General features: G+C 59.7%; 1 protein-coding gene across 4 annotated transcripts in view; it reads right to left on the minus strand.

The window, feature by feature from the left end:
* Positions 1-18,233, minus strand: part of FMNL2 (formin like 2) — a 116,278-nt gene that overhangs the window by 43,255 nt on the left and 54,790 nt on the right. For all 4 annotated transcript variants that reach the window (XM_071562247.1, XM_071562250.1, XM_071562249.1 and 1 more), the window contains exons 2-5: positions 11,371-11,454; positions 5,188-5,268; positions 3,441-3,517; positions 1,993-2,076 (exon numbers count right to left, since the gene is read on the minus strand). In XM_071562247.1, coding sequence (XP_071418348.1) covers positions 1,993-2,076; positions 3,441-3,517; positions 5,188-5,268; positions 11,371-11,454 — 326 coding nt within the window. The remainder of the gene's footprint in view (positions 1-1,992; positions 2,077-3,440; positions 3,518-5,187; positions 5,269-11,370; positions 11,455-18,233) is intronic.

Genomic DNA, 18,233 nt, shown 5'->3' on the forward strand with positions numbered 1-18,233 from the left:
TGGCAGGGAGCAGTGGGAGGTGCCCTCTGGGCACACAGACACACCATTCCTCAGGGCTGGCACCAACCCCAAACCCTTCCAGGAGTTCTCTGTCCTCCCACACCTTCATCTCCTGCACCCTGAGCTGGTGAGAGGTCAAAGCTCAGGGATGTCCCAGCACAGCCCTGGAGAGAAAGAACCTCCAGGTTTGAATTTAGGCTTGGGATGGAATAATTCCTGACCCACATTTCTGTTGTAAGGACACAGAATCCTGGAATTACTAAGGCTGGCAAAGACCCACCAAGTCCAACCTTTGCCCAAACACCCCCTTGGCAATGAAACCACGTCCCCAAGTGCCACATCCACTCATTTTTGGTGGTGCTTCCACCTCTGCCCTGGCAATGAAACCACATCCCCAAGTGCCACATCCACTCATTTTTTTTTTGGTGGTGCTTCCACCCCTTCCCTGGCAATGACACCAAGTCCCCAAGTGCCACATCCCTCCCCACCTTGTTGAAGTGGTGCCCCCACCCCAGCCCTGGGAATGAAACCAAGTCCCCAAGTGCCACATCCCTCCCCTCTTTGTTGAAGGGGTGCCCCCACCCCAGCCCTGGCAATGAAATCACGTCCCCAAGTGCCACATCCACTCTTTTTTTTTTTTGGTGGTGCCTCCACCCCTTCCCTGGCAATGAAACCAAGTCCCCAAGTGCCACATCCTCATTATTGAAGTGGTGCCCCCACCCCAGCCCTGGCAATGAAACCAAGTCCCCAAGTGCCACATCCACTCATTTTTGGTGGTGATTCCACCCCAGCCCTGGCAATGAAACCAAGTCCCCAAGTGCCACATCCACTCATTATTGGTGGTGCCTCCACCCCTGCCCTGGCAATGAAACCACGTCCCCAAGTGCCACATCCACTAATTTTTTTTTTGGTGGTGCTTCCACCCCTTCCCTGGCAATGACACCAAGTCCCCAAGTGCCACATCCCTCCCCACCTTGTTGAAGTGGTGCCCCCACCCCAGCCCTGGGAATGAAACCAAGTCCCCAAGTGCCACATCCCTCCCCTCTTTGTTGAAGGGGTGCCCCCACCCCAGCCCTGGCAATGAAATCACGTCCCCAAGTGCCACATCCACTCTTTTTTTTTTTTGGTGGTGCCTCCACCCCTTCCCTGGCAATGAAACCAAGTCCCCAAGTGCCACATCCTCATTATTGAAGTGGTGCCCCCACCCCAGCCCTGGCAATGAAACCAAGTCCCCAAGTGCCACATCCCCTCATTTTTGGTGGTGCCTCCATCCCTTCCCTGGCAATGAAACCAAGTCCCCAAGTGCCACATCCACTCATTTCTGGTGGTGCCTCCACCCCAGCCCTGGGAATTAAACCTTGTCCCCAAGTGCCACATCCCCTCCTTGTTGAAGTGGTGATTCCACCCCTGCCCTGGGAATTAAACCACGTCCCCAAGTGCCACATCCACTCTTTTTTTTTTTTGGTGGTGCTTCCACCCCTTCCCTGGCAATGAAACCACGTCCCCAAGTGCCACATCCCCTCATTTTTGGTGGTGCCTCCATCCCTTCTCTGGCAATGAAACCAAGTCCCCAAGTGCCACATCCACTCATTTTTGGTGGTGATTCCACCCCTGCCCTGGGAATGAAACCAAGTCCCCAAGTGCCACATCCCTCCCCTCTTTGTTGAAGGTGTCCCCACCCCTTCCCTGGCAATGAAACCAAGTCCCCAAGTGCCACATCCACTCATTTCTGGTGGTGCCTCCATCCCTTCCCTGGCAATGAAACCACGTCCCCAAGTACCACATCCCCTCATTTTTGGTGGTGCCTCCACCCCAGCCCTGGCAATGCAACCACGGCCCCAAGTGCCACATCCTCATTATTGAAGTGGTGCCCCCACCCCTGCCCTGGACAGCCCCTCTCAATTCCTGACCACCCTTTCAGGGATGAGCCATTCCCAAATATCCCAGAGCAGAGGATTTCCCAGCAGGCCAGCCCCAGGCTGTGCTACTCACGTGACTGCACACTGGGCAAAGGACAGGTACTCCACCAGCACATCCAGGCCCTTGTTCTCCTCGTTGAGGAACTCCCTGACCCACCTGGCCAAAAACAGCAGAGCCTGTCAGGGCTTTGGGAATCCCTGGAATTCTCAGCTCCACTGGGGGAGCAGCACCAATGAGCAAAACCCCCACTCAGGGAAAAAAAAAAAAAAAGGCTTTTTCAAAATGCCCTTCAATATTTGGAGGCCTTGGAGGGGCTTTGCAAAGGTGCTGCCACCTCCCAGTGTCACCTCTTTGTGTCACCTCCTGGTGGCTCCAGGGCTGGGACAGCACAGCAGGACAAGGAGAGCCTGATCCAGGAAAGTCAAGGAGCTTCCAAAGCTCTCTCAGATGCCAGGGCAGGTTTGGAATGTCACCCACTCAGGGGCAAAGAGCCCCAGCACTGCCCTGGGCACCAACCAGGGCAGCCAATTCCCCAGGAGTGGGGCAGTGCCACTGGAATTCCTGGGGATCCTGGGGGGAATGGGGATCCAGGGGGGGGAATGGGGATCCTGGGGGGAATATGGGGATCCGGGGGGGGAATGGGGATCCAGGGGGGGAATGGGGATCCAGGAGGGGAATGGGGATCCTGGGGGGAAATGGGGATCCAGGGAGGGGGGAATGGGGATCCTGGGCCCAGTGTGGGAATGAATTCACCAACTGGAGTTCTCTGCTCTCCAGGTTTTAAATCCTTCCCTGGTCACCTGCTGTGGGGCGGGGCAGTGGGGCACAAAGGGTGGCACCAGGGAGGGCACACAGGGGGGGACCATGGAGGGGACACAGAGTGGCACCATGGAGTGGACACAGGGTGGCACCAGGGAGGGCACACAGGGAAGCACCATGGAGGGCACACAGGGGGGACCATGCAGGGGACACACGGGGTGGCACCATGGAGGGCACACAGGGGGGACCATGCAGGGGACACACGGGGTGGCACCATGGAGGACACACGGGGGGAGCATGGAGGGGACACAGGAGGAGTTTCTGCTTTGGGGAGTGAAATGTTGGTGATTTTCCTGCCAGAGAAGCTCCAGGAGCTGCACCAGGTCCCAGCCATTACCCAGGCCATAAATATTTATATTTATATTTATATTTATATTTATATTTATATTTATATTTATATTTATATTTATACTGAGCTCTGGTTTTATCCCAGGCACAACCCCGTGCTCTGACTGGCTCAGGAGGAGCAGAAGTGGCTCCAGTCCCTCCTCAGCTTCAGAGCTGTGGCTGAGCCTCTCAGGGAAGGATTAAAGCTCAGCTCCTCCCCAGAGATGCCCAACTCTGCTTTAACCAAGCCCAGCAGGCTTTAATAACCATCAATCAACTGCTCTCACTGCTTGACATGCAAAGAGATGTTTCCTCAAAGGCATCAGGAGATGGGCAAAAATAAATCTGAGAGCAGAGGCAGCAAAATCTCTCACCCAATGTGGTTGGTCCTCAAAGAAATTTCCAGTTCTCGGAGCACTTGAGTCGACTCTTGGACTCGTCTTCTGAATTTCTGTAACAGAGGGAGCAGCAAAAAGAACAATCAGAGTCATGGGATGGTAATTAAAGAATATCAACCTCTCAGACTGAGCAAAGCAAACATGGAGGTAAACTGAGAACTCCTCAAAATCCCCAGGAATGCACCAACAGTCCAGCAGGGAACAAAAACACGTGTGGAGGAATCACTTCTGCTCCCAGAACATCCTGCAGCTCCCAGGACTGAGAAAACGAAAAGCCTGGAGATAAAGAAACATTTCTTTATAAAACAACCTTTGGTTTAGCAGCAAACTCTCTGCTGAGGTCTAGAGAAGGTCCCTCCTGCCTCTGCAGAACCAGGTACAGAGAGGGCCAAGGAGGTCCCACCTGGAGGAACATGGTCCTCTTCTCTGCTGTCCATGCTGAGGTGCCCCAACAGCTGGAGAAACCACCCTGGAGCTGCTGTGATGGCCAAGTCCCATTTCTGAGCAAGGCAAATGAGAGCCCAAGGGGATGAAGGGCAGGGCTGGGTGGGATGTTGGGAAGGAATTGGTGTCTGGGAGGGTGGGCAGGCCCTGGCACAGGTTGGGCAGAGAAGCTGTGGCTGCCCCTGGATCCATCCCTGGGAGTGTCCAAGGCCAGGCTGGAGCCACCTGGGACAGTGGGAGGTGTCCCTGCCCATGGCAGGGGTGGCACTGGGTGGGCTTTGAGGTCCCTCCAACCCAAACCAGTCTGGGATTGTATGAAATCAATCCATGGGTTTACCCCTGTAAAATCTGAGTCCCACGGGCATTCCCTGCCCTATTTTGGTTCTAAATTACAGCCTGACCATGGGAATCATTATCCATGAGCAGGTCAAGGAGCTCTGAGTGATGCCTCAAACATGGATCAGAATCAGTCCCTCTGGAGAAGGACTTGGGACAAGGGATGGAGGGACAGGACACAGGGAATGGCTTCCCACTGCCAGGTGGGATATTGGGAAGGAATTGGTGGGTGGGAGGGTGGGCAGGCCCTGGCACAGGTTGGGCAGAGAAGCTGTGGCTGTCTCTGGATCCCTGGGAGTGTCCCAGGCCAGGTTGGAGCACCCTGGGCTGGTGGGAGGTGTCCCTGCCCATGGCAGGGGTGGCACTGGGTGGGCTTTAATGTCCCTCCCCACCCAGAGCCCCCCAGGATCCCGTGCCCAGCCCATCAGAGCTGGGCTCAGCAATGCCAGAGCCACCCCCAAAGTCACCCTGGCACAGAACCCACACTCTGGCACACACCAAAGGCCCAGGCAATGTCTGACCTTTCCCAAGGGATTTCCAGACTACTCTGGATAAAATAACGTGCCAGGGATGGAGGAGGCTGTGCCAGGTGAACTGTGCCAGCTGCACCAAACCTCTGCCACCCAAATTCCCCCCAGGAAAGGGCTCCAAAGTTCAGCACCCCCTTCCAAGGGGGAGCAGAGTGCCCCCAGCCAGTGGCTGCAGTCTGTGCCCATGGGCAAGCCTGGCCCAGAGCCCAGCTCAGGGGGCACCTGGCAGGGTGGGCACAAGTCATGGATCACATGGGAGCATCCCAACATCTGCTCTCCCCTCCCTGAGCTGCAGGAGCTGCAGCAGATTCCCAGGTTGTCTCTGCAAAGAGCCTTTCCAGGGAATTCCCAGCCAGGCAGGAAAGTCGTGGCTGAGCAGGGAGGGCCTGAGGAGGGCCCAGGTTGTTCCTCACCTTCCTGGTCACTGCTGGGTCCAGGTAGCCCTTTAGTTTCTGGATGTACGTGTGGGGAGGATTCTTCACTTGGAATCTTTCCTGCAAAGGGGACAAGGACAAAGATGAGCCATTTCAGCCCCTCTGCTGTTCACTCACCCTGTGCCAAACCTGGTGCACACACACTGGAACAGCAGGAAATCAGAACAGTTTGGTGTGTCCATTGTAATCCTGAGGATATGATTTATGCACATAAGATATGGATGCAAATAAAATCTATTTACATGGATCTTGATATCCTGCAATTTGATATTTATATCAGATGCATAAAAATACATGTTGCATATTCAGGGCTAATCCTGCCCTTCAGTTGCAGGTACAAACACACAGGGAGTGATGGGGTTGCTGCTCAGCAGGAGGGGAGGGAGAAGGGTGAGGAAAGGGCCAGGTGGGAGTGAAACCATCACCACAAAAGCCCAGACACCCCTTTTACCACGTGGAAAAAGCCCAAAACCACTTTGCATGGTCATGGGAAGAGTCTCCTCATTCCTTGGGGGGATCACAGGAAGATGAACCCAAGGGATGTGTATTAGGAAGAACAAGGAATATTCCAGCTCCAGGATATTAAATGGGATGGTCTGGAAGGACCCAGCAGGTCCCAGCCCAGGGAAGGGATGGGCACCAAACCCACAGGGGCACAGCAAAGCCTGTCCATGCCACGATGCTCAGCCCACCCCACCCCCAGCATCCCACCCATCCCACCCACCATGGCACTGGGAGGGTCTCCTGCCACTCCTGTGCCACAGGAGGGCTGAGCTCAGGGACCTCCAGAGTGCTGGGAATCCCAGAACTGCAGAACCCCAGCCTGGGTTGGGCTGGGAGGGACCTCAAAGCCCACCCAGTGCCACCCCTGCCATGGGCAGGGACACCTCCCACTGTCCCAGGTGGCTCCAAGCTGGCCTGGGACACTCCCAGGGATCCAGGGGCAGCCCCAGCTTCTCCTCTCCAGGCTCAGCAATCCCAAATCTCCCAGCAGAGCTGCTCCCTCCTCTGCCCATCCTGGGGCCTCCTGGGGCCTCTCCAGCAGCTCCAGGTCCTCCCAGCAGAGCTGCTCCATCCCTGTGCCCATCCTGGGGCCTCCTCTGGCCTCTCCAGCAGCTCCAGGTCCTCCCAGCAGAGCTGCTCCATCCCTGTGCCCATCCTGAGGCCTCCTGGGGCCTCTCCAGCAGCTCCAGGTCCTCCCTGTGCTGCCCCAGGGCTGGAGCAGCTCTGCAGGGAGGGTCTCACCAGGAAGGGAACCAGCAAATGCCACCAGGGCACCATCCACTTCCCAGGGAAACGATGGATCTGATGCCCAGCCCTGCCCACTGGAATTCCCAGGAATGAGTGGGATCAATGCCAGGACAGGCAGGAAGGCAGGAGAGCTTTGCCCATGGGAAACAGCTCATGGCCCTCACCTGCCCTGCTGCTTTCCTGGCACCCAGAGCAGCATTGCAGCCCCTGCCCACCCAGAGCCACCCACCTGCTGCCAGCCCAGCCCATGAAACTCCTGCCCTGCTGCTTTCCTGGCACCCAGAGCAGCATTGCAGCTCCTGCCCTGCTGCTTTCCTGGCACACAGAGCAGCATTGCAGCCCCCTGCCCACCCAGTGCCACCCACCTGCTCCCAGCCCAGCCCAGGCCATGAAACCCCTGCCCTGCTGCTTTCCTGGCACACAGAGCAGCATTGCAGCCCCTGCCCACCCAGAGCCACCCACCTGCTGCCAGCCCAGGCCATGAAACCCCTGCCCTCCTGCCACACACAGAGCAGCATTGCAGCCCCCTGCCCACCCAGTGCCACCCACCTGCTCCCAGCCCAGCCCAGCCCATGAAACCCCTGCCTTCCTTTGAGACCCCCCCAAACTCCACCATCCAGAGGGACCCCCACCCTGCAATCCACCCCCAGCCCCACAGGGACTGGATGCCACAGTTGGGTGGCAAACCCAAGGCCTGCAGAGCCTGCAACCCCCTGGGTTTTCCCTCTTTCCAGGTGGCATTGCCAGCTGGAAGGGCATCCCACCCACCACAGGCTGTTCCAGGAGGAAGGAGCTCTGGCCAGACCTGCTGAGAGCATTTCCAAAAGCCCTCAGACTGTTTGGATCTTGGAAGGGTTTCCAGCTGTCCTGCCCCTCTCCCAGGAGGGAAGATCTCATAGCCATTTCCTCCTGCAATTCCACGTTTTCCAAGCGCTCTCTGACCCCTCCCTCCATCAGGCAGGAGGCAACTTGGACTGCACCAGCCCAAAGTGATTCCAGACCCACCAGAGCTGCTGCTGCCCAGTCACCACAACTGGCTGAGCACCACCAGCCCTTCCTGTTATTATCCTGCTGCAAAGAAAGCAACTCCTCGTGGTCAGCAGGAAGGAATGAGCTCCCAGCTCAGCCCTGATTGCTCTGCAGGACACGGAGCAGACACTTGGTCTGGGCTCCTTCCCAGCTGGTTCCTTCTCCAGGCACCTTCACACCTCCGGGCCAAGCACAGCTCTGGAACTGGCACTGCCTTTTTTTAGCTAAAAACAGGCCAGAAAATGCAAAGTTCTTCCCTGTCAGCCCTTCCCTGGGCAAAGGGACCCCCAGAGGGTCTGGCTTGCTCCATCCTCCCTCAGCACTGTGCCCAGGGGTTCCTCTTGGATCCTGGAGCCACTCTCACCTCAGGTGGCACTGCCAGGGCTGGGCTGCTGCTCCCACTGGGGTGTTCCCCCTGCCCTGGGGTCCCACATTCCCTCCTTTCCCCCCCACCTTGGGGTGACTGCCTGGCATGGGTGTTTTCCCAAGCAGGGGGGCAGGTGTGGGGTGTGGGCACTGCCAAATGCCAGCCAGGCTGTGCCAAGCCCTTGGGAAGGGCAGCACTGGGATAAGAAAGGATTTTCCTTTCTGCTCAGAATCCTGGAATATCCTGAGCTGGAAGGGACCCCCAGGGAACCCCCAGGGAGTGCCTGGTAACATCCTGGAGCTGCTGCAGAGAAGGATAAGGGAGTGTGAGTGGGATAAGGATGTCCCACTGCTGGGAAGGACCTGGATTTCTGTGCCAGGGGCAGACAGACCCTTTTCTGGAATCCCAGAATGGTCTGGGTCAAAAGGACCTTAAATCCCATTTCTTTCCAGCCCCTGCCATGGGCAGGGACACCTCCCACCAGCCCAGGTGGCTCCAGCCTGGCCTTGGACACTCCCAGGGATCCAGGGGCAGCCACAGCTTCTCTGCCCAACCTGTGCCAGGGCCTGCCCACCCTCCCAGCCACCAATTCCTTCCCAATATCCACCCTAAGCTTCCCCCTGTCAGTCTGACAGGGCTCTGCTGGGCCAGGGTCAGCCTTCCAGCCCCTCAGGACACTGACAGTGGGCAGAAATAAAGTTATTTAGCAGCATTTCCCACCCCCAGTCCCTTTCCAAACCCCCTCACTCTGGCACACAGACAAAAACCCACGTTGTAAATGAGAATCTGGCCCAGGTTCAACTGGCAAAGAGCTGTGGAGGCATCTGGACTTTGGAGACCACCCCCACCCCTCCCCATGTCCCCCTCCCCAGCTCTCCACGAGCCCCAGAGGTCCTGCAGCACTGGAACAACCCCATCCTTTGCTCCCAAACCCACACAGGGACAAGTGCCCTCACTGTGCCACTGGGCATCCAGGTCCAAATATTATTCTTTGCATCTCCAAGTGGTGGAGCACCAAGACAGAGGTCCCAGAACACCCCCAGAATGGGCTGGGCTGGCAGAGCCCTCAAGGATCACCCAGTTCTGCTGACTGGGGGTCCAGCCCAGCCAGGCTCCCCCTCCCTTTCTGGGGGCTCTCCCAGCTGGGTTTGCTCTGAGCCTCCAGAGGAGCTACTTTGCTTTCCAGGATTTATTTCCCTTCCCAACTCCTGAGCTGTTGAGGTGACAGGAGCTTTTCCCAGCTGCCAGTTTGAGAGTTGGAGTCTTCAGAATGAAATGTTTGAGAGCCTCCCAAGCACATTTCACAGTCTGGGCTGCAGATACTCCGAGTTCAGTCTGTTCTCCTCCAACCTGGCTGCAATCAGGTATTTATGGAATAATCTCCACAGCAACTCCATGTCAGGAGCTGCTGTTGTTGCTGGGAGTGCAACCCTTGGGGCTGGAGGGTTTTCCAGCCACTCTCCATGAGGAGCAGCCACCAGGAATGCTCCTCCCCAAGGAGTCATCCAGAACCTCTTGTGGGGAACATCTCCTGCTCTTGGAAACCTTTGTCCAGCCCCTCCAAGGGTTTCTTTTGCTGCTTTGGAAAGCCATGAGAGGGACTGGCCTTTCAAACTGCCCTTTCCTGGCTGGGATGCCTGGCTGGGATTACCCAGCTCTGCTTTATGTCAGAGGCTGATAAAGAAGCTGCCAGAACCAGGACTTGGTGCTGTGCCCAGGGGGCAGCCCGAGGTTCCCCCAGCCTCTGGATCCCCCTCAGTGCCAGGATACAACTGTCCTGTTCCCACCTAATGGACAGGGAGCTCAACAGGAGCCAAGAGTGTGCCCAGGTGGCCAAGAAGGCAAATGGGATCCTGGCCTGTATCCAAACTAGCGTGGCCAGCAGGCCCAGGGCAGTGACCCTTCCCCTGGACTCTGCCTTGGGGAGGCCACACCTTGAGTGTTGTGTTCAGTTCTGGGCCTCTCAGTTGAGGAAAGAGCTTGAGGGGCTGGAGAAGGGACTGGATGTGGCTCTGAGTGTCCTCTTAAACACCTCCAGGGGCAGAGAATCCACCATGTCTTGATCCAACCCTACTGTGATCACCAGCCCAGGGCACTGAGTGCCCTGGGCTGGTGATCACAGTAGGGTTGGATCAAGGGTTGATGATCTCAGAGGTCTCTCCCAACCCAACTGAGAAGAGCAACGAGGCTGGAGAAGGGACTGGAGCACAAGTGCTGTGGGGAGAGGCTGAGGGAGCTGGGGGTGTTCAGCCTGGAGAAGAGGAGGCTCAGAGGTGACCTCAGCACTGTCTGGAACTGCCTGAAGGGAAGTTCTGGCCAGGTGGGGGTTGGTCTCTTCTCCCAGGCACTCAGCAATAGGACAAGGGGGCACGAAGGGCTCAAGCTCTGCCAGGGGAAATTGAAGTTGGAGATGAGAAAGAAATTCTTTGCAGAGAGAGTGCTCAGGGATTGGAATGGGCTGCCCAGAGAGGGGGTGGATTCCCCATCCCTGGAGGTTTTTCAGCTGAGCTTGGCCATGGCACTGAGTGCCATGATCTGGTAAAGGGACTGGAGTTGGCCCAAGGGTTGGACTTGATGATCTCAGAGGGCTTTTCCAACCCAATCCATTCCATCATTCTGTGATTCTATGGATGTGGCACTGAGTGAGAATCCACCTTGTCTTGATCCAACCCCACTGTGATCACCAGCCCAGGGCACTGGGCTGGTGATCACAGTGGGGTTGGACCAAGGGTTGGACTTGATGATCTCAGAGGGCTTTTCCAACCCAATTGATTCTATGATTCTATTCTATGACAAGCTGAGTGGGAGCCCCCAGGGGTGGGAATGCAGGGCAGGGCTGGCTGGGGGCTCAATGTCCCTCTTGCCATGGGTGCTGTGGAGTTGGGGGCACTCCTGGCACCACCCCCATGACTGTGGCACTGCCCAGCAACCCACGTGCCCCAGAGACCACAGATGGAGTTCAGGCTCCCTGCCTTCCCCTGCCTGCTCCTCCTCCTCCTCCTCCCAGCCCTGGCACCTCCCAGCCCTCCCTGCCCAAAGGTGCCCTCACCAGCTGCGTTCTCATGGCAGGGTTTGCCCCTCCTTGAATGAGATCAGGGGGTTTCACCATACACAGGGACAGTTTAAACCTGGTTGGAGTGCCCAAACCCGGGGCACAAAGCCCAAGAAAGGAGTGTTTAAACTCCCCAGCCCTGTGCCCTGCAAGGTGCCCCCTGAGCCCAGGGATGCTGCTGAGGAAGCAGCTCCCAGGATGCCCCAAAACACCCTCAGGACACTCCAGGATGCCCCCAGGGTGCCCCAGGATGTCCCCAGGATGCCCCAGGACGTCCCAGGATGCCCTCAGGACGCCCCCAGGATGCCTCAGGACACCCTCAGGACACTCCCAGGATGCCCCCAGGACAGTCCCCAGGATGCCCCAGGATGCCCCCAGGATGCCCCCAGGACAGTCCCCAGGATGCCCCAGGATGCCCCCAGGATGCCCCCAGGATGCCCCAGGATGCCCCCAGGGCCCTTACCTGGTCACAGATGAGCTCCCACTTCTTCTCGTTGTCGTACTGGCGGAGCAGCCGTGCCTTGTCCGGGGGCAGGTTCATGGAGTTCTGTGGGCACAGAGAACAGCCATGAGGGAGTGGGCACGGGGCAGGGCAGGGGCTCAGGGGGCTCATGGAGTTCTGTGGGCACGGGGCAGGGCAGGGGTTCATGGGGTTCATGGAGTTCTGTGGGCACAGGAACAGCCATGAGGGAGTGGGCACGGGGCAGGGCAGGGGCTCAGGGGGCTCATGGAGTTCTGTGGGCACAGGAACAGCCATGAGGGAGTGGGCACAGGGCAGGGCAGGGGCTCAGGGGGCTCATGGAGTTCTGTGGGCACGGGGCAGGGCAGGGGCTCAGGGGGCTCATGGAGTTCTGTGGGCACAGGAACAGCCATGAGGGAGTGGGCACAGGGCAGGGCAGGGGCTCAGGGCATTCATTGGATGCTGAGAATTCCTGAGGGCAGGAATTGCTCAGAAACAGCCCCTCTGAATGTTGGGTCTGGCCCCAAAAGTGCCAGGGACCCAGAGGGCACCAAGGGCAGGGCAGGGTGTGGGGTCACACGAGGTGAGCACTGAGGACCAGCCTGAGCTCCAGTTCCCTTCTTTTAGGGAAATATTCCTGGCTGGAGGGTGGGCAGGCCCTGGCACAGGTTGGGCAGAGAAGCTGTGGCTGCCCCTGGATCCCTGGGAGAGTCCAAGGCCAGGTTGGAGCCCCCTGGGCTGGTGGGAGGTGTCCCTGCCCATGGCAGGGGTGGCACTGGATGGGCTTGAATGTCCCTTCCAGCCCAAACCATTCCATGATTCCATGACCAGCCACCTCCATCCAGCGGAGAGGATGGCACTCCCTGAGCTGCCACAGCACACACAGGAGCCACCCCAGCAGGGTCCCTGGGGTGCTGCACATGCCCTGCCCTTCCCCTGGGCAGTGCCAAGGGCAGCACCCCCTCCCCTCAGGCTGGGGCTGCCCAGGACACTCCTCTCCCAACAGCACCATCAAAGGCCACTTCACCCTAAGGCAACAACTCCTCAGGCTCCTGAATGTCCCCACGTGGGGCCTTCTCTGGGTGACACAGACCCTGAGGTGGCATTTCTGCCACCCAGCCCCACAGGGACAACCAGCCCAGCCTGGCACGGGCAGAGGCAGCAATCACATGATGCCCATCGCTCGCTGCCCACTTTGATGCCAGCACAGCTCTGCTGCCACCCCCCAGGGGCAGCTCTGCAGGGCAGTGTGGCACAGGCTGCCCCCTGGCTCCCAGGGCAGCTTTCCAGGAGTGCAGTGCCCCCGGAGAAGTGGGCAATGCCAAGGCAGGAATGCAAGGAGAGGACCCCTATCAGCCCAGCAGCACCGAGCAGGGCCAAGGGTTGGGTGGAGAACCCCTGAGCACCTCCTGGCACCCAGCACCTCTTGGTCTCCAGCACTTCCTGGTCTCCAGTTGGCATTGCCAGCCTGCCCCAGTTGTGCCCTGAGCAGCACAGCCCACCCAGGACTGCTCCAGGGTGGGAGGTTCCTGTGGCCTGTGCCACAGCAGCACTCAATAAATCCATGTTTGGCACTGAGCCCCTCCCTGAGGGATCACAGCCCTTGCCAAGCTGTGCCAGGGGCAGCCCTGCAGCTTTGGTACCAGCAGCATCCTCAGAGCATCCCAGACCCACAGCCCTGGCACTAACCCCATGCCAGGAAAGGAAGAGGAGGGATGTGGACAGCCCAGGCTGCCACCACCACCACCCCCAGGAGCCCTGTGGGCATCAGCCCCACCACCCAAGGCTGCTCAGCTCCGTGGCACCTGCAATACCAGGGCTGAAATAAATCCCTGGCAGGGCTGCAAGTGCCAAGGGCGATGCTCCCTGTGCCAGGGGATGGCGTGTGCAGTGCTGACCACACTGGTGGGCACCACAGCAGGCAGGAGAGCCCTGGGATGAGGAATTGCTGGGAGGGCAACCAGCAGGGCTGGGCATCCATGGCAAAGCTCCCCAGCCCTGGCTGGAAAGCAGGAGGGCTTGGAGTGACCCAGGAGCAGGGGTGGCACCTGCCCCCTCCAGCCCCAGAGGAGGCTCAGCACAGGGCACCCCACTCCAGGGCACCCCCAGGAGCACTGGTGGGTGCAGCCTCCCCTGGCACCAAGCCCAGGAACAGTGACCTGTGCTCCCAACACCATCCCCAGACTCAGAGGGACTGGAAACTCCTCCATGGGAATCCTGGGGACCCCGAGGGACCCCTCCAGTGCCCTGGCACCTCCTGGTCCACCCAGCAGCACCAAGGGGTGAGGGCAGCGAGGGTCCCCAGCCCATCCTGCCACCTGCAAGTTGTGTCTTCTCCTCTGTCCTCCTTCCATCCCAGCTGGAATGTCCCCTGCTCCCAGGGATCCCTCCACCCACTCCAGGGGGCTCCAGGGGATCCCTCCATGCTCCAGGGGGCTCCAGAGGATCCCTCCATGCTCCAGGGGGCTCCAGGGGATCCCTCCACGCTCTCCAGGGGGCTCCAGGGGATCCCTCCACGCTCTCCAGGGGGCTCCAGAGGATCCCTCCACGCTCTCCAGGGGGCTCCAGAGGATCCCTCCACACTCCAGGGGGCTCCAGGGGATCCCTCCACCCTCCAGGGGATCCCTCCACCCACTCCAGGGGGGCTTCAGGGGATCCCTCCATGCTCCAGGAGTACTCCAGGGGATCCCTCCATGCTCCAGGGGGCTCCAGGAGATCCCTCCACCCACTCCAGGGGGCTCCAGGGGATCCCTCCACCCTCCAGGGGATCCCTCCATGCTCCAGGGGGGCTCATGGGGATCCCTCCACCCACTCCAAGGGGCTCCAGGGGATCCCTCCACGCTCCAGGGGATCCCTCCACGCTCTCGGGGGCTCCAGAGGATCCCTCCACCCTCTCCAGGGGGCTCCAGGGGATCCCTCCACACTCCCGGAGTACTCCAGGGGATTCCTCCACACTTCAGGGGGCTCCAGGGGATCCCTCCACCCAATCCAGGGGGCTCCAGAGGATCCCTCCACCCTCTCCAGGGGGCTCCAGGGGATCCCTCCACACTCCAGGAGTACTCCAGGGGATCCCTCCACACTCCCGGAGTACTCCAGGGGATCCCTCCACACTTCAGGGGGCTCCAGGGGATCCCTCCACCCAATCCAGGGGGCTCCAGGGGATCCCTCCACCCTCCAGGGGATCCCTCCACCCAATGCAGGGGGCTCCAGGGGATCCCTCCACCCAATCCAGGGGGCTCCAGGGGATCCCCCCACTCTGCTGCCACGATCCCTGCTCTTCCTAAGGCCTGTTCTCCATCAGATACCAAATGCCCTCCCTCTGGCTGAGCGGGGCTGTCGCACTGACAGTGTTTGCAGGCTCTGAGGGAACCTGCCCTTGATTCTCCTCTCAGTCTCTCCCCAGGCTCCTTATCAGCTCCACTCCTCCTTTAATGCACTTCTTGGCATTTTTCCTGGGGGTTTTTCCCTCCTTCCTCCCCTCTGAGGATGCAAACACGTTCCACAGCTGCATGAAAAGCTTCCCTGTTCACCTGGCACCCCCCTCGTGCCCAGCCCTGATCTCCTCAGAGCTAATCAGCTCAGCCAGCCAGGCTGGCACCGGGCAGGGACCTGCTGGGAAGCTCAGCCTGGCAGGAGGGCAGAGCCTGGGGCAGGGCACAAGAGGAGCAGGTGCCAGTGAGCTCACCTGGAAATGAGCTCAGTGTGACCTCACTGGGCACAGGGAACTCCTTCATGCCACTGCAGGAACAACTGCCAGGACCTCAGTGGAATTTGCCAGAGATCCAACCTAACCCTCCCTGGCACAGCTCCAGCTGCTCCCTGGGTGCTGTGCCTGCTCACAGGGAGCAGAGATTGGGCATTTTCCTGTACCCCACTGGCCTGTGCCCCCTCCACTGCCCTGTGCCCCACTGTCCTGCATCCCCACTGCCCTATGCCCCACTGTCCTGCATCCCACTGGCCTGTGCCCCCTCCACTGCCCTATGCCCCCCCACTGCCCTGAGCCCCCCCCCACTGTCCTGCACTCCACTGGCCTGTACCCCCCATTGGCCTGTGCCCCACCGTCCCACACCCCCACTGTCCTGTGCCTCCCACAGTCCCGTGCCCCCCACTGCCCTGTGCCCTCAATGCCTTGTACCTGACTGTCTTGTACCCCACTGTCCTGTGCCCCACTATCCTGCATCCCACTGCCCTGTGCCCCCAATGCCTTGTACCCCACTGTCCTGTGCCCCCCACTGCCCTGTGCCCCCAATGCCTTGTACCCCACTGTCCTCTGCCCCCCACTGCCCTGTGCCCCCAATGCCTTGTACCCCACTGTCCTGTGCCCCACTGTCCCGTGCCCCCCACTGCCCTGTGCCCCCAATGCCTTGTACCCCATTGCCCTGTGCCCCACTGTCCTGCACCCCCCACTGTCCTGTGCCCCCCACTGCCCTGTGCCCCCAATGCCTTGTACCCCACTGTCCTGTGCCCCCCCCACTGTCCTGTGCCCCCCCACTGTCCTGTGCCCCCCCACTGTCCCGTGCCCCCACTGCCCCACTGCCCTGTGCCCCATGCCCACCCTCCTTCCCCCCCATGCCCACCCCATTGCCACCTGCCCCTGCACCCCCCACACCCCTCGTGGCTCCCCCCAAACACAATCTGGACTCAAAAGCCCCATTTTTAGCCCCACAATTTGCCCCCCTGGCAGAGCCCCCATACCCAGGAGAGCCCCAAGGTTGGCTCCTTACCCCAGAGCCCGAGGAGCTCAGCCCCACCTTCCCACCACCCTCCAGATCTCCAGGAGGGGGGCACCAGCCAGCCCTGGCACACTCCCTGCCTGGCAGGGAATGGGCACCTCAGGGACACCCACCAGCCCCAGCCTGGAGGAGCCCCAGGCCCTCCTGCCCAGCACCCTGCAGTGTGCCAGGGCTGTGTGCCAACCACAGCGGGCTCCAAACCCCCCCAGCTCCCCCTTCCCCCCGAATTCCAGCGTTATTCACGTCTGCTGTGCCGTGCCAAGGAATGGAGGAGCTTTCCACTCCCTGGGGCTGGGCTGGCAAGGCAGAGCCAGAACTTCCATCAATCACGGGAGCAGATGGAAAACTGGGGGAAATACGAGCAGGGGCTCCAAAATATTGAGTGGCTTCAGAGCTAAAAATAAAACCAAGAGCACAGCAAGGAAATGGATGGATTCTGGAGCTGTGAAACAAAGCCCAGCTCTGTCCACACTGGCACAGCCTCCAGTCCTGGGCTTTGGCACTAAAGCTGAGGTTTGTGGATGGATCTACAAGAGTTGGGCACCAGCACTTTGCCCCTGGCCTCAAACATGCCCCTTGGAAAAGGGGCACCAGGAGCTGGTGGTGGCCCCAGGCCTTGGGAGCTCACCTGGAAATGAGCTCAGTGTGACCTCACTGGGCACGGGGAACTCCTTCATGCCACTGCAGGAACATCTGCCAGGACCTCAGAGGAATTTGCCAGAGATCCAACCTAACCCTCCCTGGCACAGCTCCAGCTGCTCCCTGGGTGCTGTCCCTGCTCACAGGGAGCAGAGATTGGGCATTGTCCTGTACCCCACTGCCCTGTGCCCTCTCCACTGCCCTGTGCCCCACTGTCCTGTGCCCCCCACTGCCCTATGCCCCACTGTCCTGCATCCCCACTGTCCTGTGCCCCCTCCACTGCCCTGTGCCCCACTGCCCTGTGCCCCATTGCCCTGTGCCCCCCACTGCCCTACGCCCCACTGTCCTGTGCCCCCTCCACTGCCCTGTGCCCCACTGTCCTGTGCCCCCTCCACTGCCCTGTGCCCCACTGCCCTGTGCCCCCCTGTCCTCTGCCCCCTCCACTGCCCTATGCCCCACTGCCCTGTGCCCCCTCCACTGCCCTGTGCCCCACTGTCCTGTGCCCCACTGTCCTGTGCCCCCCTGTCCTCTGCCCCCTCCACTGCCCTATGCCCCACTGTCCTGTGCCCCCTCCACTGCCCTGTGCCCCCTCCACTGCCCTATGCCCCACTGCCCTGTGCCCCCTCCACTGCCCTATGCCCCACTGTCCTGCATCCCCACTGGCCTGTGCCCCCCACTGTCCAGGGGCTCCAAAATATTGAGTGGCTTCAGAGCTAAAAATAAAACCAAGAGCACAGCAAGGAAATGGATGGATTCTGGAACTGTGAAACAAAGCCCAGCTCTGTCCACACTGGCACAGCCTCCAGTCCCGGGCTTTGGCACTAAAGCTGAGGTTTGTGGATGGATCTACAAGAGTTGGGCACCAGCACTGTGCCCCTGGCCTCAACATGCCCCTTGGAAAAGGGGCACCGGGAGCTGGTGGTGGCCCCAGGCCTTGGGAGCAACCACCATTATCCAGGGAAAACACTGCAACACATCCCAGCTGGAAGCTGCCAGGTGGGAAGGGAAGGACCAGCCTGTGCCTCCAGGTGGGACCTGCACACCAGGTCAGAGCAGCTGCAGTGGTGGGGGGGTGGCTGAGCTGGGCTTTGTCCTGCTTATTCCTGGCTTTAATGGCAATTAAAAGGTTCAGTGGTTTGGAAAATGAGGGTGGCACCAGGCTGGGTGACTCAAAGGCTGAGCATCAGTAACTCATGGCAGGGGCTGATGCCCTCACTGCCCACATCATCTCCAAGTCCACAAGGCTTTGATGAACCAACAGGGCAGTGATGAGTTGGTATGAACACCACAGAGCCCTTGTGACCCATTTGTTCCAAAACCAGCCTTGAAAGCCTCAATAAAAGCAGAGGAACCCCTAAAAGGTGAGGTGTGCCCACCATCCACAGGGTGGGGATGGAAAAAGCCAGCCCTGCCCAGCTCCAGGTGCCAGGGGGGCACCACAGGTGAGTCACACACCACTGCCAATGCCATTCCACAGCCCTTCCAGCAAAGGGT

Source organism: Pithys albifrons, chromosome 8 (assembly GCF_047495875.1).
Source record: "Pithys albifrons albifrons isolate INPA30051 chromosome 8, PitAlb_v1, whole genome shotgun sequence".
In the NCBI taxonomy this organism is placed as follows: domain Eukaryota; kingdom Metazoa; phylum Chordata; class Aves; order Passeriformes; family Thamnophilidae; genus Pithys; species Pithys albifrons.